Source organism: Lithobates pipiens, unplaced genomic scaffold (genome assembly GCF_037356315.1).
Source record: "Lithobates pipiens isolate NorthernLeopardFrog02 unplaced genomic scaffold, aLitPip1_a1.2 Scaffold_16, whole genome shotgun sequence".
Classification (NCBI taxonomy): domain Eukaryota; kingdom Metazoa; phylum Chordata; class Amphibia; order Anura; family Ranidae; genus Lithobates; species Lithobates pipiens.
In genome coordinates, this window is record NW_027507748.1 from 5,125,203 (window position 1) to 5,147,999 (window position 22,797).

The window sequence follows — 22,797 nt, forward strand, 5'->3', positions numbered from 1 at the left end:
ATATTACCCTTTAAAATGAGCACTTTAGATTTCTCCCATAGACTTGTATAGGGTGTTCCGGCTTTTCGAATTTGCTGCGAACAGCCCAAATTGTTCACTGTTCGCTGAACAGGCCAACAGGCAATGTTCGAGTAGAACATGAGTTCGACTCGAACTCGAAGCTCATCCCTAACCAGGATGTACTAGGCCGCTGGTGCTTGCCAGTTCGCCAGAAGGATGAGCGGCACTAGTACTGCTCTGCTCCGTACGAGGGACCTGCGGTTCTTGCACCTCAACAACAGCAGAAGAAGATCGGGGTCTGGTATTCCTGACCTTGGCAGGGACCATAACTCCATTATCAGAGCTATCTGTGATGGAGTCGCTGTCTTCTACAGGATCGTATTCTGAGCCTGAATCTGACAGATGAGTGACTTCCTCTTCACTATCTGTCATGCTCAGAAACGTGTAGGTCTCTTCACTACTGTACCTTCGATTTGCCATTTTGGGCTCTAAATTTAGTGGTACATTAGTGAGACTCACAGGTAAAAAAAGCTCTTGGTTGTTAGCGACTGTATCAAACGCTACCAAAAAAACTGTTATGCCGCGTACACACGATCAAATTGTCCGGCGGAATTAGACCGGCAAACAATCCGGCAAACAATCCGGACTTTATAACAAACGGACTTGGCCACACACGGACGCTCTGAAAGTCCGGCAATTTCTAACGCAGTGACGTACAGCGCGTACGACGGGACTAGAAAAAGGAAGTTCAATAGCCAGTAGCCAATAGCCTCCGTCTTGTACTTGCTTCAGAGCATGCGTCATTCTTAGTTCGCCAGACTAGCACACTGACGAACGGATTGTCCGCTGAAGGTCCGGCTGATAAATTTTGAGTTAAAACTACATTCTAAATCCGCCGGACTTTACGAAGAAAAAGTCTGCTGGAGCCCACACACGATCGAATTGTCCGGCGTACTGTGGTCCGGCGGACTCGATCGCGTGTACGTGGGATTAGCGATCGCAGGGATCAGGCCTGACTCTGAACGCTGCAGTTATGTGTTTAGTGTTTTGTAAGTGCCAGCGATCGATCGATACTGCACTTGGGTGGGCTGGGCGGAGGAGCAAAACGCAGGTGCTAGCAGGTATCTGGGCTGATCCCGCTAACAATGCGTTTTTGGGAACCCTAATCTGCTGGGGACACTAGTATAGATCTGATCAGATCAGGTATTGATCCGTTCAGATACTATACCACTAAGGGAGGTGAATGCTACGTGCGTGGGTGTTAGAGGTACTGGCACTAACCTGACGCTATGAGTAAGCGCTGTTTGTAGCATGAAACGTGTCAGAAACTTTGTTCAAAAATCCTTTTTTGTTCCTTTTTTGCTGTGATGTTTTGTTCAATGGAGTTTTGCACTTGCATTTGAAGAAATAAAGGCACCTAATTTTTACTCAACCCGGAGTGCGGCTATCCAGAGTTTTGTTCTGTTTCTACACACTAACCTGACGCTGCCTGGGGCGAAGCAGACCCTAAAACCTAACTTATATCACCCGCCGGGTGATCAGGGGGCTAAACCTTTATTGGGTAATAAACGGCGGGTGCCCTGACACTATAAAAAGATAACTAACTAACCAGTGTCACCCATAACAGTTATATGGTGATCATTGCTGAGAGGGTTAACTAGGGGGAAATCAGGGGGTTAAAACCTTTATTAGGTAGTATATGGGGGTCCCTGACGCTATAAAAAGCTAACGGAGAACCTAACTACTTACCTCCCTATTTAGTGACACCTGTGACACTAATACAGCGATCAGAAAAACGATCGCTTAGTGACACTGGTGACGGGCGGTGATCAAGGGGTTAAACCTTTATTGGGGGGTTAGGGGGGTACCCTAGACCTAAAGGGGCCTACCACTAACTGCCCTACTACTTATAACTGTCACAATGCACCAATGCAGTAATCAGAAGAAAAAAAACTGCTATTGGTGTCACTGTGACAGGGGGGTGATCGGGGGATGATTGGGGGGTGCAGGGGGGTGATTGGAGGGTGATTGTGGGGTGCAGGGGGGGGGCGATCGGAGGGTGCCTGCATGTTCTACTTTTAGTGTAGTGTTGGTGCAACTCACATTGATGTCTTCTCTCTTCGGGTGCCGAAACGAAAAGGCTCCACGAGGAGAGATGACATCACTTCCCCTGCCGCTGTTTACATTACAGTAGCAGAGGAAGATTCTCATTCGCCGGGAGCGATCACGAGAGGGTGGCCATGAATTAATGGCCTCCCCCTCAGCACGGATCACTCCCAGAACGATGCCGTCCGCCTCCGGGAGGCAAGCAACGTATCGGTGCGTTACTTCGCCTGCCCGTGCCATTCTGCTGACGTATATCGTCGTGAGGCGGTCGGCAAGTGGTTAAGCGCAGTTTACTCTTCTCAAAAATTTGAGTTTTTTTACCTTATTACATTTCTAATTTTTATATGGCATTATGCTATGTGCCCCTTTTTTGTGCTCCTTTCCTCGCTATATATATATGAACATATGGGAGAAACCATCCATTTTTTATGAAATACCCTCTATGGAGACTACTACCCCAATGACTGGACGAGGACCTGGCTTTCGTGTCAAAGGTTTCCAGATCGGACGTCTCCAATGCTGGCCTTTGCCTGTTTGACTCATAGGACGTATGTCCCTTTTGAGTTCAAACCATCTGGTGAGCCTTCATCCATATCGGTGGTGGACTATATTCACATATTGTTTTATTATTCATTCACCATTTTCGGATGTCTGAGCCCTTGTACACACGGGTCGGACATTCCGACAACCAAATCCGTCGGATTTTGACCGACGGATTTTGTCCAAAACTGGTGTTGTGTCAGGTCACCTTGAGGCCAGGTGACAGATGCACACCGTAGGGATCAGGAGTGCACCGCAAGGTTGTGGACCCTGCGGCTGACTGCTGCGGACGGGAGACAGATCCCACCGGAGTTAGAGCGTAAGATTCCCTGGCGCGCTGAGTCTAAGAGCCAGCAGGTGTTCACCAGCGCCTCTAGTGGTGAGGATGGACTTGGCTGCAACTGGCTCCAGGTCCCGACCCCCAGGGTCCCCCAGCTCACACCCACAGTAGGCAACAGGAGGATAGGGATAGTGAGGGACAAAGCCAAGGTCGGGGCCACAAGCAGACAGGAATAGTCAGGGACACGCCAAAAGGTCAGGATCACAGGCAAACAGGGATAGTCAAGGACACGCCAAAGTCGGTAACGGAACAACAGACGAGCACACGGCAGGTAACAGGAAGCTAAACACACAAAGGAATACACAATGGTTGATCAGCAGGGCTGGCCTGCAGTGCACAGGTTAATATAGAGTTCTCTGATAGGAGCTAGGGTGGACCCATGCCAGAAGATGGATTACAAAAGCAGTCAGATGAGGGTCAGCTGGTCTCTAGAGATGAAGACATGGACACAGGTAAGCAGACAAACTATTGCATAACCATGACATGTTGCATACACGCGGTCGGACAAAGTTGACGGAAAATCCGATCGTTTCAGAACGTGATGACGTTATTTCGTTACGATGGGACTACGTTCAGGCTAGTAGCCAATAGCTTTGGTGTAGGAATTTGATCTGAGCATGCGTGGCACTTTGTCCGATCGGAATTCTCTACAAACGATCAGACAAAGTTCCGACCGTGTGTACAAGGGCTGAAAGAAGTTATGAACACTTGGCGAATGTCCCTGTGAGGGCCAATCCAGATTCACCGCGTTTTTCACTCCACCTATGGACTGTTTATTTGTTTTCCTGTTGATTTCTTTATAATCACTGATAATTTATCGCATCAGAGCTCCACATCACTTGTGTTCATTATCTGTGAGATTTACTTCATCATCTCCGCTCTCTCTAAATTTTAGCTCTGTACTTTTTATTTTATTACTAGTTTTTGCAATTGTCTTGTTTGCTTTTTTCCTGCGGGGCGCAGCGCGGTATTATAATCTGCATTATTTCATTATGACACAGTGATGTGACTGGGACCCAGAGGTCAGCAGCGGCAGGTTTCCTATAAGACAGAGCTCTGTGGTCGGAGGTGTGAGATGTGTGAGGGAACCTGATGAGATATTTATCTCATCTGTTGTTTCCCGGAATAATTTCTCATGTGTGATTCTGATCTGCTGTCATGTTTTCCATCCACACAGACTTTGTATAAATAATAATACTGATGTCAGTTGTTTTTTTTTTTTTTTTTGTGAATGAGTAGGGGTATTATGTACCCCATATTCAATCATGAGGGGGCAGTATCTGGGTGCCCCCTTTATTATTAATGATGGCTTCCAGACCCAGACCTGAAGAGTCTGGTATGAAGATCCTGGGGGGCCTCAAGAATTTTTATTGTTTTTTTTTGTGAATGAGTAGGGGTACTATGTACCCCATATTCAATCACGGGTGGCAGTATCTGGGTGCCCCCTTTATTATTAATGATGATTTCCAGACCTGAAGAGTCTGGTATGAAGATCCTGGGGGTCTCAAGAATTTTTGTTTTTTTTTGTGAATGAGTAGGGGTACTATGTACCCCCATATTCAATCACGGGGGCAGTATCTGGGTTCCCCCTTTATTATTAATGATGGCTTCCAGATCCAGACCTGAAGAGTCTGGTATGAAGATCCTGGGGGGCCTCAATAATTTTTATTGTTTTTTTTTTTGTGAATGAGTAGGGGTACTATGTACCCCCATATTCAATCACGGGGGGCAGTATCTGGGTGCCCCCTTTATTATTAATGATGGCTTCCAGACCCAGACCTGAAGAGTCTGGTATGAAGATCCTGGGGGACCTCAAGAATTTTTATTGTTTTTTTTGTGAATGAGTAGGGGTACTATGTACCCCCATATTCAATCACGGGGGGCAGTATCTTGGTGCCCCCTTTTTATTAATGATGGCTTCCAGACCCAGACCTGAAGAGTCTGGTATGAAGATCCTGGGGGGGCCTCAAGAATTTTTATTGTTTTTTTTGTGAATGAGTAGGGGTACTATGTACCCCATATTCAATCACGAGAGGGCAGTATCTGGGTGCCCCCTTTATTATTAATGATGGCTTCCAGACCCGAAGAGTCTGGTATGAAGATCTTGGTGCCCCCTTTATTATTAATGATGGCTTCCAGACCCAGACCTGAAGAGTCTGGTATGAAGATCCTGGGGGGGCCTCAAGAATTTTTATTGTTTTTTTTTGTCTGGTACCCCCAAAAAAATAAAAAAAAATAATACATAGAAGGCCCTTTGAGTCTGGTATGGATAATCCATATCCATACTAGAGACAAAGGGCCTGCAATGTATTATTTGGTGGGGTGGCTACGGGAAGAATGTACAACAAAGTGACTTTTTCAAAGAAAAAAAGATCAATCTGTTTAAATTGCTGGTAAATGATATTTATAATTTCCGGCTTATAAAAAAAAAGCACACAAACTCCTCCAAAGGTCCAGAAAATACATAGCAGACCCTTGGAGGGTTTTTTTTAGATTTTTTTTTAAAGAAGCCGGCAAATAAATATAATTTGCTGCCAATTTTAAATATTGTTTTCTGTTGGAAATGTCAGCTCTTTCTATATATCACAGAGATGGACCCCTTCACAGGCAGGATTAGGAGCCCCCCCCCCCCCCCCCAGGTATGATCTTTAAAGGAATTGTACACATTTAATGCTTCACTTTAAAAAAAAAAAAAAGTCACCATTCCTAGCCAAACTTTTTTTGCATTGATACGTGTTCCCCAGGGCAATGCCCATCACCTTGCTAATTTTTTATACACCCCCCTCACCTGTCAGCCCAGAAAACAACCTATTTTTTAAATTTGGCTGCCATTGGGTTTTAATGGGGTGTGGGTTCAGCATTTGAACTTCTGAACCCCGGGGGGGGGGGGGCAGTTCTGCTTATCGTCAGTCAACAGCAAATCCTCGTTGCATGTGGTCTGCCATGGAGAGAGAGCGCCTAGATTTATATCTCTATATCACATTTTACCTCTTCCTCATTCACTCTAAAACTAGAACATTATATTTTCTGGAGTTTTGCTTTGAAGTGTGAACTGAATTTGAATTTGAAAAGTGAAGCCGCGTCAAGAGAGCCCTGTGTAATGTACATTGGTACATTGGGTGCTTTGGGATGAGGGGGCGGAGCCCCCCTGGCCCCCAAAGCACCCCCACCATTTTGAGGGCATGTGGCCTGGTATGGTTCAGGAGGGGGGGGGGTGTTCACTCGTCTGCCCCCTTTTCCTGGTATGGATTGGGGGGCCCCCATACGTTTTTTGTTTACTCTTTTATTTCTGGCAATGTTTTTTTTTTTTATTCGGCTATTCAATGGGCTTCCCCTCTTGGGAAAACGGAGACCCATAAGACCTTCATGGAGATAACACCGGCCCGATAACTAATCCCCATCAGCTGTCTTTGCCCTTGAAGACAAAGACGAGATCTTAATCATAAAATGTAACATGCGGGTTTCGCTTACTAATGAAGTCGTCAACAGGAAATTCTTTATCTTTCTTGAGAAACAGAAGACAATCTCATAAATAACTGACCAGCTCAGACTCTGAGCGCCACACATCCTGTATATACTATTCTGTTTACTGAATCCCATACACTAGTCCCATACATTAGTCCCATACATTAATCCCATACATTAATCCCGTACATTAATCCCATACATTAATCCCATACATTAGTCCCATACATTAGTCCCATACATTAGTCCCATACATTAGTCCCATACATTAATCCCATACATTAGTCCCATACATTAATCCCATACATTAGTCCCATACATTAATCCCATACATTAATCCCGTACATTAGTCCCATACATTAGTCCCATACATTAATCCCATACATTAGTCCCATACATTAGTCCCATACATTAATCCCATACATTAATCCCGTACATTAGTCCCATACATTAGTCCCATACATTAATCCCATACATTAATCCCGTACATTAGTCCCATACATTAGTCCCATACATTAATCCCATACATTAGTCCCATACATTAATCCCATACATTAATCCCATACATTAGTCCCATACATTTATCCCATACATTAATCCCATACATTAGTCCCATACATTAGTCCCATACATTAATCCCATACATTAATCCCGTACATTAGTCCCATACATTAGTCCCATACATTAATCCCGTACATTAGTCCCATACATTAATCCCATACATTAATCCCGTACATTAGTCCCATACATTAATCCCATGCATTAGTCCCATACATTAGTCCCATACATTAATCCCATACATTAATCCCATACATTAGTCCCATACATTAGTCCCATACATTAATCCCGTACATTAGTCCCATACATTAATCCCATACATTAATCCCGTACATTAGTCCCATACATCAATTCCATACATTAATCCCGTACATTAGTCCCATACATTAGTCCCATACATTAATCCCGTACATTAATCCCATACATTAATCCCATACATTAATCCCATACATTAATCCCATACATTAATCCCATACATTAGTCCCATACATTAATCCCGTACATTAATCCCATACATTAATCCCATACATTAATCCCATACATTAGTCCCATACATTAATCCCGTACATTAATCCCATACATTAATCCCGTACATTAATCCCGTACATTAGCCCCATACATTAGCCCCATACATTAGTCCCATATATTAATCCCATACATTAATCCCATACATGAATCCCATACATTAATCCCGTACATTAATCCCGTACATTAGCCCCATACATTAGTCCCATACATTAATCCCATACATTAGTCCCATACATTAATCCCGTACATTAATCCCATACATTAATCCCGTACATTAGTCCCGTACATTAGCCCCATACATTAGTCCCATACATTAATCCCATACATTAGTCCCATACATTAATCCCATTCATTAATCCCATACATTAATCCCGTACATTAATCCCGTACATTAGTCCCATACATTAATCCCATACATTAATCCCGTACATTAGTCCCATACATTAGTCCCATACATTAATCCCGTACATTAATCCCATACATTAATCCCATACATTAATCCCGTACATTAATCCCGTACATTAGCCCCATACATTAGCCCCATACATTAGTCCCATATATTAATCCCATACATTAGTCCCATACATTAGTCCCATACATTAATCACATACATTAATCCCATACATTAGTCCCGTACATTAATCACATACATTAATCCCATACATTAATCCCATACATTAATCCCATACATTAGTCCCATACATTAATCACATACATTAATCCCATACATTAATCACATACATTAATCCCATACATTAATCACATACATTAATCCCATACATTAATCCCATACATTAGTCCCATACATTAATCACATACATTAATCCCATACATTAATCCCATACATTAATCCCATACATTAGTCCCATACATTAATCACATACATTAATCCCATACATTAGTCCCATACATTAATCACATACATTAATCCCATACATTAGTCCCATACATTTGTCCCATACATTAATCACATACATTAATCCCATACATTAGTCCCATACATTAGTCCCATACATTAATCACATACATTAATCCCATACATTAGTCCCATACATTAATCCCGTACATTAGTCCCGTACATTAGCCCCATACATTAGTCCCATACATTAATCCCATTCATTAATCCCATACATTAATCCCGTACATTAATCCCATACATTAGTCCCATACATTAGTCCCATACATTAGTCCCATACATTAATCACATACATTAATCCCATACATTAATCCCATACACTAATCCCGTACATTAATCCCATACATTAGTCCCATACATTAGTCCCATACATTAGTCCCATACATTAGTCCCGTACATTAATCACATACATTAATCCCATACATTAGTCCCATACATTAATCACATACATTAATCCCATACATTAGTCCCATACATTAGTCCCATACATTAATCACATACATTAATCCCATACATTAGTCCCATACATTAGTCCCATACATTAATCCCATACATTAGTCCCATACATTAATCCCGTACATTAGTCCCGTACATTAGCCCCATACATTAGTCCCATACATTAATCCCATTCATTAATCCCATACATTAATCCTGTACATTAATCCCATACATTAGTCCCATACATTAGTCCCATACATTAGTCCCATACATTAGTCCCATACATTAATCCCATACATTAATCCCATACATTAATCCCATACATTAATCCCGTACATTAATCCCATACATTAGTCCCATACATTAGTCCCATACATTAGTCCCATACATTAGTCCCGTACATTAATCACATACATTAATCCCATACATTAGTCCCATACATTAGTCCCATACATTAATCACATACATTAATCCCATACATTAGTCCCATACATTAATCCCATTCATTAATCCCATACATTAATCCCGTACATTAATCCCATACATTAGTCCCATACATTATTCCTATACATTAATCACATACATTAATCCCATACACTAATCCCGTACATTAATCCCATACATTAGTCCCATACATTAGTCCCATACATTAGTCCCATACATTAGTCCCGTACATTAATCACATACATTAATCCCATACATTAGTCCCATACATTAATCACATACATTAATCCCGTACATTAGTCCCGTACATTAGCCCCATACATTAGTCCCGTACATTAGCCCCATACATTAGTCCCATACATTAATCCCATTCATTAATCCCATACATTAATCCCATACATTAGTCCCATACATTAGTCCCATACATTAATCCCATACATTAGTCCCATACATTAGTCCCATACACTAATCCCATTCATTAATCCCGTACATTAATCCCATACATTAGTCCCATACATTAATCCCATACATTCCCTAAATATATATTTCTTATTGTATGTTCTTACAATTGGAATGTTATTTTAAAGGGAACCCCACAAGACACCCTCCTCCAGGATAAGGGTCCGGGGTAGATTAAAGGAATTATGCGGCCAATTTGTTCACAAACAGAAGTAAGTGACTGGGAACGGTCATTTGCCGGGGATTTAAATGGCATTTTATATCTTGGCAAAGGTCAGAGTTGCTGTAGAAGGTTATATACATCGTACAGATGTCCCACTTCACAGGCAGGTCAAGGGCATCCCAGTCATAATTTAAGGGCATTTAGCCCGTTAAGCATTCTTGAATCAATACTCCCACCAAGGGAGATTTTTTTCTTTTGTACATGTTTCCCAAATCAGTGCCCAGACCTCATCATTGGTGCCAGTGGGAGGAATAGTGTCCCATCATTGGTATCAGTGGGAGGAATAGTGCCCCATCATTAGTGCCAGTGGGAGGAATAGTGCCCCATCATTGGTGTCAGTGGGAGGAATAGTGCCCCATCATTGGTGTCAGTGGGAGGAATAGTGCCCCATCATTGGTGTCAGTGGGAGGAATAGTGATCACATGGCCATATTAGGTCAATGATGTCACCAGTATCCCCACCCCTTTTTCTACATTAGGCTGTGAATCAGGAATCCACTAGATTTAGGAAAGGTTCACACCAATACATGTTGCAATTGATGCATTTTTCTCGTTCATGTTGTGCTTTTGAACATGTATTTTTACCTGATTTTAATGCTTTTTGTATTTTTGTTTTGATAGGAAATTATGGGGGTTCTGTTCATGGAGTGCAACTTTGATGCGGCTTTACACTCGCTGGCACTTAAGTTAGGGTAAGTGGTAATCATTAGAGTTAGTGGTAATCTCTAGGCTTAGGGTTAGTGGTACTCATTAGGGTTAGGGTTAGCGGTACGGGTTAGGGTTAGCAGTACTCATTAGGGTTAGGGTTAGCGGTACTCATTAGGGTTAGGGTTAGCGGTACTCATTAGGGTTAGGGTTAGCGGTACTCATTAGGGTTAGGGTTAGCGGTACTCATTAGGGTTAGGGTTAGCGGTACGGGTTAGGGTTAGCGGTACTCATTAGGGTTAGGGTTAGCGGTACTCATTAGGGTTAGGGTTAGCGGTACGGGTTAGGGTTAGGGTTAGCGGTACTCATTAGGGTTAGGGTTAGCGGTACTCATTAGGGTTAGGGTTAGCAGTACTCATTAGGGTTAGCGGTACTCATTAGGGTTAGGGTTAGCGGTACTCATTAGGGTTAGGGTTAGCAGTACTCATTAGGGTTAGGGTTAGCGGTACTCATTAGGGTTAGGGTTAGCGGTACTCATTAGGGTTAGGGTTAGCGGTACGGGTTAGGGTTAGCAGTACTCATTAGGGTTAGGGTCCGTTCGAAAGTCCATTCATTTTGAATGTGATGATGTAAATGGAACTATACAAGGAAGTTCAATAGCCAGTAGCCAATAGCTGTCTTTGCGTCGTATTTGGTCCATCGGACTAGCACACAGACGAACGGATTGCATGCTAGATAGCCGAGTCCGTCGGACAGATTTGAAGCATATTTTATTTCTAGGTCCCTCTGACTTTTGGGGGGAAAAAAAGTCAGATGGAGCCCACACACGATCGAATTGTCCGACGGATTCCGGTCCGCTGGACCAAGTCTGCTGGAAAGTCAGATTGTGTGTATGCGGCATTAGGCCGCGTACACACGGGCGGATTGTCTGCCCAACTAAGTCCGTCAGACAATCCGACAAACAGTCCGTCCTACTTTCGAATGAACGGACTTGACCACACACGATGAACAGACAGTCCGCTGAAAGCTTGCACGATGACGTGTACAGCACGTACGACGGGACTAGAAATACGACGTCCAATACACTGCAATGCAACCTTCCGCCGTGTAAATCCTTTCTGAGCATGCGCCATACTTAGTCCGTCGAACTTGCCTACTCACGAGCGGACTGTCCGCTGAAACCAAGTTTGGACGGACAATATTACGGACATTCCGAAAGACTTAGTCCGCCAGACTGTCCGCCGAAAAAGTCCGCTGAAGCCCACACACGAGCGGATTGTCCACTGAAACACGTTTCAGCGGACCAAGTCCGTCAGACAGTCCGCCCGTGTGTACGCGGCCTTACAGGTAATCGTTAGGGTTAGGTTTAACGGTGATAATTAGGGTTAGGGCTTGCAGTGATCATTAGGGTTAGGGGTAATTGTTAGGGTTAGTGTAATTATTAGGGTTAGGGGTAATTGTTAGGGTTGGTGTAATCATTAGGGTTAGGGGTAATTGTTAGGGTTAATGTAATTATTAGGGTTAGGGGTAATTGTTAGGGTTAGTGTAATTATTAGGGTTAGGGATAATTGTTAGGGTTGGTGTAATCATTAGGGTTAGGGGTAATTGTTAGGGTTAGTGTAATCATTAGGGTTAGGGGTAATTGTTAGGGTTAGTGTAATTATTATGGTTAGGGGTAATTGTTAGGGTTGGTGTAATCATTAGGGTTAGGGGTAATTGTTAGGGTTAGCGGTAATCATTAGGGTTAAGGGTAATTGTTAGGGTTAGTGTACTTATTAGGGTTAGGGGTAATTGTTAGGGTTGGTGTAATCATTAGGGTTAGGGGTAATTGTTAGGGCTAGCGGTAATCGTTAGGGTTAGGGTTAGCGGTAATCATTAGGGTTAGGGGTAATCGTTAGGGGTAATCGTTAGGGTTAGGGGTAATCATTAGGGTTAGGGGTAATTGTTTGGGTTAGTGTACTTATTAGGGTTAGGGGTAATTGTTAGGGTTGGTGTAATCATTAGGGTTAGGGGTAATTGTTAGGGCTAGCGGTAATCGTTAGGGTTAGCGGTAATCATTAGGGTTAGGGGTAATTGTTAGGGTTAGGGTTAGCGGTAATCATTATGGTTAGGGGTAATTGTTAGGGTTAGTGGTAATCGTTAGGGGTAATCGTTAGGGTTAGGGGTAATCGTTAGGGTTAGGGGTAATTGTTAGGGTTAGTGTAATTATTAGGGTTAGGGGTAATTGTTAGGGTTGTTGTAATCATTAGGGTTAGGGGTAATTGTTAGGGCTAGCGGTAATCGTTAGGGTTAGGGTTAGCGGTAATCATTAGGGTTAGGGGTAATTGTTAGGGTTAGGGTTAGCGGTAATCATTAGGGTTAGGGGTAATTGTTAGGGTTAGTGGTAATCGTTAGGGGTAATCGTTAGGGTTAGGGGTAATCATTAGGGTTAGGGGTAATTGTTAGGGTTAGTGTAATTATTAGGGTTAGGGGTAATTGTTAGGGCTAGCGGTAATCGTTAGGGTTAGGGGTAATTGTTAGGGTTAGTGGTAATCGTTAGGGGTAATCGTTAGGGTTAGGGGTAATTGTTAGGGCTAGCGGTAATCGTTAGGGTTAGGGTTAGCGGTAATCATTAGGGTTAGGGGTAATTGTTAGGGTTAGGGTTAGCGGTAATCATTAGGGTTAGGGGTAATTGTTAGGGTTAGTGGTAATCGTTAGGGGTAATCGTTAGGGTTAGGGGTAATCGTTAGGGTCAGGGGTAATTGTTAGGGTTAGTGTAATTATTAGGGTTAGGGGTAATTGTTAGGGTTGGTGTAATCATTAGGGTTAGGGGTAATTGTTAGGGCTAGCGGTAATCGTTAGGGTTAGCGGTAATCATTAGGGTTAGGGGTAATTGTTAGGGTTAGGGTTAGCGGTAATCATTAGGGTTAGGGGTAATTGTTAGGGTTAATGGTAATCGTTAGGGTTAGGGGTAATCGTAAGCGTTAGGGGTAATCGTTAGGGTTAGTGTAATTATTAGGGTTAGGGGTAATTGTTAGGGTTAGTGTAATTATTAGGGTTAGGGGTAATCGTTAGGGTTAGGGGTAATCGTTAGGGTTAGGGGTAATTGTTAGGGTTAGGGTTAGCGGTAATCATTAGGGTTAGGGGTAATTGTTAGGGTTAGCGATAATTATTAGGGTTAGGGGTAATCGTTAGGGTTTGGGTTAGGAGTAATTATTAGGGTTAGGGGTAATTGTTAGGGTTAGGGGTAATTGTTAGGGTTAGCGGAAATCATTAGGGTTAGGGGTAATCGTTAGGGTTAGTGGTAATCGTTAGGGTTAGGGGTAATCATTAGGGTTTGGGTTAGGAGTAATTGTTAGGGTTAGGGGTAATCGTTAGGGTTAGGAGTAATTGTTAGAGTTAGGGGTAATTGTTGGGGTTAGGGGTAATTGTTGGGGTTAGGGGTAATTGTTAGGGCTAGCGGTAATCGTTAGGGTTAGGGTTAGCGGTAATCATTAGGGTTAGGGGTAATTGTTAGGGTTAGGGTTAGCGGTAATCATTAGGGTTAGGGGTAATTGTTAGGGTTAGTGGTAATCGTTAGGGGTAATCGTTAGGGTTAGGGGTAATCGTTAGGGTCAGGGGTAATTGTTAGGGTTAGTGTAATTATTAGGGTTAGGGGTAATTGTTAGGGTTGGTGTAATCATTAGGGTTAGGGGTAATTGTTAGGGCTAGCGGTAATCGTTAGGGTTAGCGGTAATCATTAGGGTTAGGGGTAATTGTTAGGGTTAGGGTTAGCGGTAATCATTAGGGTTAGGGGTAATTGTTAGGGTTAATGGTAATCGTTAGGGTTAGGGGTAATCGTAAGCGTTAGGGGTAATCGTTAGGGTTAGTGTAATTATTAGGGTTAGGGGTAATTGTTAGGGTTAGTGTAATTATTAGGGTTAGGGGTAATCGTTAGGGTTAGGGGTAATCGTTAGGGTTAGGGGTAATTGTTAGGGTTAGGGTTAGCGGTAATCATTAGGGTTAGGGGTAATTGTTAGGGTTAGCGATAATTATTAGGGTTAGGGGTAATCGTTAGGGTTTGGGTTAGGAGTAATTATTAGGGTTAGGGGTAATTGTTAGGGTTAGGGGTAATTGTTAGGGTTAGCGGAAATCATTAGGGTTAGGGGTAATCGTTAGGGTTAGTGGTAATCGTTAGGGTTAGGGGTAATCATTAGGGTTTGGGTTAGGAGTAATTGTTAGGGTTAGGGGTAATCGTTAGGGTTAGGAGTAATTGTTAGAGTTAGGGGTAATTGTTGGGGTTAGGGGTAATTGTTGGGGTTAGGGGTAATTGTTAGGGCTAGCGGTAATCGTTAGGGTTAGGGTTAGCGGTAATCATTAGGGTTAGGGGTAATTGTTAGGGTTAGGGTTAGCGGTAATCATTAGGGTTAGGGGTAATTGTTAGGGTTAGTGGTAATCGTTAGGGGTAATCGTTAGGGTTAGGGGTAATCGTTAGGGTCAGGGGTAATTGTTAGGGTTAGTGTAATTATTAGGGTTAGGGGTAATTGTTAGGGTTGGTGTAATCATTAGGGTTAGGGGTAATTGTTAGGGCTAGCGGTAATCGTTAGGGTTAGCGGTAATCATTAGGGTTAGGGGTAATTGTTAGGGTTAGGGTTAGCGGTAATCATTAGGGTTAGGGGTAATTGTTAGGGTTAATGGTAATCGTTAGGGTTAGGGGTAATCGTAAGCGTTAGGGGTAATCGTTAGGGTTAGTGTAATTATTAGGGTTAGGGGTAATTGTTAGGGTTAGTGTAATTATTAGGGTTAGGGGTAATCGTTAGGGTTAGGGGTAATCGTTAGGGTTAGGGGTAATTGTTAGGGTTAGGGTTAGCGGTAATCATTAGGGTTAGGGGTAATTGTTAGGGTTAGCGATAATTATTAGGGTTAGGGGTAATCGTTAGGGTTTGGGTTAGGAGTAATTATTAGGGTTAGGGGTAATTGTTAGGGTTAGGGGTAATTGTTAGGGTTAGCGGAAATCATTAGGGTTAGGGGTAATCGTTAGGGTTAGTGGTAATCGTTAGGGTTAGGGGTAATCATTAGGGTTTGGGTTAGGAGTAATTGTTAGGGTTAGGGGTAATCGTTAGGGTTAGGAGTAATTGTTAGAGTTAGGGGTAATTGTTGGGGTTAGGGGTAATTGTTGGGGTTAGGGGTAATTGTTAGGGCTAGCGGTAATCGTTAGGGTTAGGGTTAGCGGTAATCATTAGGGTTAGGGGTAATTGTTAGGGTTAGGGTTAGCGGTAATCATTAGGGTTAGGGGTAATTGTTAGGGTTAGTGGTAATCGTTAGGGGTAATCGTTAGGGTTAGGGGTAATCGTTAGGGTCAGGGGTAATTGTTAGGGTTAGTGTAATTATTAGGGTTAGGGGTAATTGTTAGGGTTGGTGTAATCATTAGGGTTAGGGGTAATTGTTAGGGCTAGCGGTAATCGTTAGGGTTAGCGGTAATCATTAGGGTTAGGGGTAATTGTTAGGGTTAGGGTTAGCGGTAATCATTAGGGTTAGGGGTAATTGTTAGGGTTAGGGGTAATCGTAAGCGTTAGGGGTAATCGTTAGGGTTAGTGTAATTATTAGGGTTAGGGGTAATTGTTAGGGTTAGTGTAATTATTAGGGTTAGGGGTAATCGTTAGGGTTAGGGGTAATCGTTAGGGTTAGGGGTAATTGTTAGGGTTAGGGTTAGCGGTAATCATTAGGGTTAGGGGTAATTGTTAGGGTTAGCGATAATTATTAGGGTTAGGGGTAATCGTTAGGGTTTGGGTTAGGAGTAATTATTAGGGTTAGGGGTAATTGTTAGTGTTAGGGGTAATTGTTAGGGTTAGCGGAAATCATTAGGGTTAGGGGTAATCGTTAGGGTTAGTGGTAATCGTTAGGGTTAGGGGTAATCATTAGGGTTTGGGTTAGGAGTAATTGTTAGGGTTAGGGGTAATCGTTAGGGTTAGGAGTAATTGTTAGAGTTAGGGGTAATTGTTGGGGTTAGGGGTAATTGTTGGGGTTAGGGGTAATTGTTGGGGTTAGGGGTAATTGTTGGGGTTAGGGGTAATTGTTGGGGTTAGGGTTTGCGGTAATCATTAGGGATAATCCAAACTATCAGAACACTACGTATTGCTGATCTCAGCACTCAAATGGATAAATGAAGTTAATGTTCTATAGCAACTATTATAAAAATAAACCAATTGTTGAAGAAGCGATGATAAAATATAGAACACAATTATCCTATCATTAAGGCCGGGGTCACACCGCCGCGGCAGCGAGAACCGGATGTTTTTCGCACCGCACTGCAGTGCAAATCACATCCGATCTCTGTGCGATGCGAGTTCAGCGATACAGATAGTATACAGATAGTATACAGATAGTATACAGATAGTATGGCTGAATTCGCATCGCACCCGCCGCAAACTCGCACAGGACCCTTTTTTTGGTCTGCAGCAGAATCGGATAGCATGGGTGTTCACACCATGCGATGCGATTCCTGTGCGAGTTTGCAGATCGCACTGCGATATGCGAACTGATCTGGGGGTGTCATTAACATTTCACTGACACTCCCAGCAGTCCGCATAGGGCAGTGTGAACTGCCGGCGGGAGGCATGCGATACGGGAAAACGCCGCGGAATCGCGGCGTTCCCGCATCGCTCCGGTGTGAACCCAGCCTAACAGCGCTAGAAAAAATAACTAAGGGCGTGGCTTGGCACCGGAGGAAGATGGCAGCATAGTCAGGGAGCTCCACCACCCAGATGAAGTGCCTTTATCAGCGGGATAAACCTCCCACACAACAGTGAGGATGACCGGGAGAAGCTCATCGGTCACCCGATCCCCGCAGGACTCATCCACTCAGCTCAACCCAAATATACCGGCGATGTTCCACACTCAACACGCGGACCCACAGGTCGCATCTCAAGCCTCGGACCGGAGTTCCTCCGCCGCCACCGTTGACACCCCTGGAGCCTCCGCGGCAGCGGGTACGCTTAGCTCACACCCCTCTCCCTCCCCGAGCCTGGCAGACCTCCATTTAGTAGCCACAGACAGCTTTTTGCAGCCATATCTGACCTTAAAACAGACATTAGATCAGTGGCTTCCAGACTGGAGCATGTGGAAGCAGCAGCCATGACACACGGAGCAGCCATCCAGCGGGTACAACAGGTCACCAGTGTCCATGCCCAGCACCTGATGGAAATGCACAGACACATGGAGGACCTTGAAAACAGGGGCTGCAGGCGCAATTTACGTGTAAGAGGCATACCAGAATCAGTGGAAGGGCCCCAGTTACAAGCCACTATCTGGGCTATCTTCAGTACTCTGCTAGGTAGGCCGCCAGATGCCCCAGTGGAGATGCAAAGGTGTCAGAGGGCTCTCAGGCCGAGGGGTAGAGACACTGATCCCCCTAGAGATGTAGTGTGCTGCCTAGTGAACATTACTCAAAAGGAGGAGATACTGCGACTTGCGTGCAACCATGATCATCTGGAACATGAAGGGGCACGTATTCAACTGTTTCAGGACTTGTCGGCCATTACCTTGCAACACAGGAGAGATCTCCGTCCCCTGCTGCAAGCCCTGCATGACAGACGCATCCCCTACCAGTGGAAATTCCCCTTTTGCTTACAGGCCACTGCAGGTAAACGCACGGCATACCTGAGAACCTGTGCTGGTTTGCAGCCCTTTTGCGATACTCTGGGCATTCCTGTAGTGGATGTCCCCGGACTGGTACAGGGCATTTATGCAACCAGACCCTTGGATCCCCACACAACCTGACGCCACGCCAAGAGCACAAAGACAAAGGAGACGCAGAATCTCAACTACCTCACCATCAGGGATTCGGGGTGATATGGAAACAGATGAGAGCCCATGAGTATCCCCTTCATCCATTCGATGCAGAACCGATCGCTAACTCCACTACAAACAGACGGGTGAGTGGATCTACACCACCCTCTTTGTTTACACCCTAAAATCCGAGACCTGACATTTGTTATGGGTGACCACGTTGGCACCATCAAGCGCCAACACACGAGTAGCCTCCACAAAATGGAGGCCAGCGCATGGTGGCTATTCTTCTGGGAATGCGCCAGATAACCCTGTGACTAGAAACTGCACTGGAACCGGACAACAGGTAATACCCCAGGCCTGGGGGGAGGGGGGGGGACTGCTTATACCTTCCGGCTCAGTTTAACTTGCATTAAAACCTTATGCGAGCACAATGAACAGGAAAGTTTCCTAGCTGCAGGACTTGGTGGCACAAAAAGTGGAGGGGTGCGTTCCCCTGTTCTCATACAAATTTGCAATAGTACATAAATTACATGTTATTGATGTCTTAAAAGTTAACATTGAGCAAGGCTACAATGGGAGATATGGGAACCGCGGTGCCTCCCCCACTGGGCCTTTGGTAGAACTTGCCAACCACTGAACGTCTGCCATACAAATGTCTTCTTTTCCTTACAGCACTGGCACTTGGTTACTATGTTATTTGCTGGTGTGCGAGACCCACAGCTCCCTCCTGGCAACAGGAGAACATCTGAGGCTCTGGTGAACCACCAACATACTGGTATATCCATGCTCAGTGATAAGGGTTCATCATTGATAAGGGTGCATATAGAGGCTCTGTTGCTCGGCCTTCTACTTTAACTACTCCTAGTTAGATATATTTGTTAATGTGTACAATTTTTTTTTTTTTTTTGTGTGTATGGGTCTCTCCAGGGCCGTTTTTAAGGCAGGGCAAAAGGGGCAGCTGCCCTGGGCCCTGTCATTGTTGTGGGGCCCAAAGCAGCTGCCTCATACTTGCCAACTATCCTGGTTTAAATTCCCTTGTCCCTTGAGATTTTAGTCCTGTGTTGTGTCCTGATATCTCAGTGTGAAGTGCTGCTACTAATTCTGCCCCAGCTCTGCCCTATTGTTGTGTACAGATGACTCACCTGCAGACCCTGTGTTTACATGTAAATTACCAGCATTTATATGTAAATAGGGGGTGCCCGGCGGCATGGATATGTATATCATGCCCCCCTGAGGTCATAGCCACAGTAATCTCTAGCAACCAATCAACAAGCAGAAATCATGTGCTGTAACCTCTAGTAACTAATCAGTGAGCTGTAATGTGTGCTGTAACCTCTAGCAACCAGTCAGTGTGCGGTAATGATACACTGTAACCTCTGGCAACCAATTGCAATAGCTGCCTGATCTGATTCAGTACACTGATTTTGAGCCTAGCTGCTATTTATTGTATGTCTCAGAGCAGACAGAGAGCAAAACTGCATGGGGGGGGGCCCAAGAAAAGTTTTGTCCAGGGTCCAATCAATATTAAAGACGGCCCTGGGTCTCTCTACTGATGACTGTGTCTATCCTTGGATAGCGGGGGCTAGTAGCTGTCATTTACCAGTTCTTATCTAGAACCCCCTGAAACCCAACGCCAAAGGTTACAACGTTGTTAGATACTCCTGGGACTAGAAGTTATGCTAGATATGTTTAGGCTCCTATACAAGACAGAAGTGGGGACTGACACCCCCAGCGGTGTCAATGACATTGATGGGTGATTGTCTATGGACCCCGGGGACCGGGGGCTCTGCATCCTCTGGATCTGTATTTTGGGATATGGTTGAGATGCAGGGCCAATGGAAATCGAGGATGCCGGTCCACCAACCTTGGCTTAAGCCATCTCATACACTCGATACCCAGGGGACATGGCCCTCTGTAAGTTGTATATGTTTTATATGTTACAAGTATTGTATATTTCACAAGGTCCGGGAACAAATTCTAATATGTCAATAGAGATATTTAAACCCCAATTTTCGAAGTCTATTATCCTATCAGCGGAAGGTGGCAAGAGGGGAAGGGGGACCGCCGATAGCATCAATAGGGGCTCAATACGAAGGGGCTGTATCTGGTACTCTCAGATCCCTATAGATAGAGGATGTATATCCCATAATGACTACACTCCAACTTAGAAGTCTCTGGGTGGCAATAGCATCTGGATCCACCTTGGTGTTGGGCTTTTTTCCCACCTCAAGGAGGCAGGTTCCCCCCTTGAACATACCCGCAATAGTTTATTCCTATACCCGTATCCCTGTAGATCACTCACTAGGTGGGTAAGCAGGGTTATACCCACCCTTGGTAAATGTAACACTCTGCCCATATTAGGGGCATTCTGCAAATATAAGTAGGGGTCTCCAGCTGGTACTGGAGTCACCTACTGAACATACTAAAGCTTCCGATTTCATCTTTCTCTCAGGTCGTACTGATTCCTTTAACCTTCCAGCTCCTCCCCCCACCCCCCTTTTTTCTTCTTCTTTCTCCTCTCCTCACTCTCTCCTTCTCTCTCTGTTTCTCCCATCTTCTTTCTTTTCCTCCCACCTCTCTCTCTCTCTCTCTGGTGAAAAGAACTTTTGTGTACCAAATAGCTAGCGATTTATCTCTCCCTACTCCACACAGCAACCTCTCCCTATAGTGACAGAAGAAAGAATGTAAAATGGCCGCCGGATCGGGTGTATTTATAAGTTAGGGGGAATGTCCAAGTGTCCATGTGCTGTCATGTCTCAATTGGCTGTCCTGTACCACATGATGGATGTGTCATCATAGGTCAAAGTTCTTTTACACAGTAAACACGGAAGTCCGCCGGGCGAACGGCGCCAATAGTCCGCCGAACGGGTGGACCGCGAACAGCCGAAATTCGCCGCGAACCGACCGCCGGGCGAACCGTTCGGCCATCACTACTCTGGATGTCTCCAGTCCGGTCACTGTGTCTCCTGCACCGTCAGGTCACTCACACAAGCTGTAGAAGTTGTGATCTGTGATGGCTGTGGGCCTCTTGTAACAGGAAATTTACAAAATTGTAACAGGAAATTTTGTAATAAAAATGTACAAAAATGTGAGGGGTGTACTCACTTTAGTGAGATACTGTAAATAAAAAAAAAATAATAATATATATATATATATATATATATATATATATATATATATATATATATATATATATATAAAAAAAAATATATATATATATATATATATATATATATATATATATATATATATATATATATATAAAAAAAAAATATATATATATATATATATATATATATATATATATATATATATAAAAAATATATATATATATATATATATATATATATATATATACAGTATATATTAATTTAGCACAGATTGGGAACTGTTTCTTTTGAACTTTAAAACATATTAAAATAATATTAACCACCTCAGTACCATGCCATAGCCGAAAGATGACTACAGCGAGGCTCTCTTGTTGTGGGGAGGCATCCATTGAGATCTTCCCATATATGATTCCCGCACACCCCCTGCGACACGCATCAATCGCACTCTGTGATCACTGTGTCCTTTGGGCACATCTGATTACAGATCAGGGTAAAGCCCAATCACAGCGGCCCTTTACCATGTGATCAGCTGTGTCCAATCATAGCTTATCACATTTAAACCAACTAGCCAGTTATCAGCAATCCTTCCCTCACACGCTGTCACTGTATGAGGAAAGGAGAGACAATAACTGGGAAGGCTGACAGGGAGCATTTGCACTGATAATCATGGCACTGATCATCAGGGCAGCCTCATCGGTGCCGCCTCATCAGTGCCCATCAGTAACACCTCATCAGTGCAGGCTCATGAGTGCCCATCAGTGCAATCTTACCAGCGCATATCCGTGTAGCCTCACCATTGCCCATCAGAGCAGCCTCACCAGTGCCCATTAGAGCAGCCTCACCAGTGCCCATCAGTGCAGCCTCACCAGTGTCCATCAGTGCAGCCTCATCAGCGCACGCCAGTGAAGAATAATTACTAAGTTACTTATTTACAACATTTTTGAAGTTCCCTTTAAAATGTCACAATGGTGTTGTTAAAATTAGTCTCAGGGAGGGAAGTGAAAGCGTCTTGAGATGTGATATCGTAATTGTTTCTCCTCTCTATAATGCGCATAGAAGGGAGTGAGAGATATTCTGTCACCTCTAAGTGTGACCTGTGGTTGTCCTGTAAACTCGCCCCCCAGAAATGGCCCAACCACATGATCATTTCCTCTCTATACATCTTCTATCTGTGTCATTTGCTGCATGAGAGCCCCATTCACCATGAGATCCCAGACCGCTCTCCTCCTGCTCTGTGTCCTCCACCAAGCCTCATCTGGTGAGTATAGACATTCCGG

At 43.9% G+C, this 22,797-nt stretch overlaps 1 protein-coding gene across 1 annotated transcript in view; it reads left to right on the top strand.

Annotated features, from left to right (window-relative positions):
- The first annotated feature begins 22,655 nt into the window (after positions 1-22,655).
- The window catches only part of LOC143981557 (T-lymphocyte surface antigen Ly-9-like), a 55,047-nt gene continuing 54,905 nt past the window's right edge, over positions 22,656-22,797 (top strand). The window contains exon 1 of the mRNA XM_077479501.1: positions 22,656-22,778. Within this exon, the coding sequence (XP_077335627.1) occupies positions 22,706-22,778 (73 nt within the window). The 5' untranslated portion in view covers positions 22,656-22,705. The remainder of the gene's footprint in view (positions 22,779-22,797) is intronic.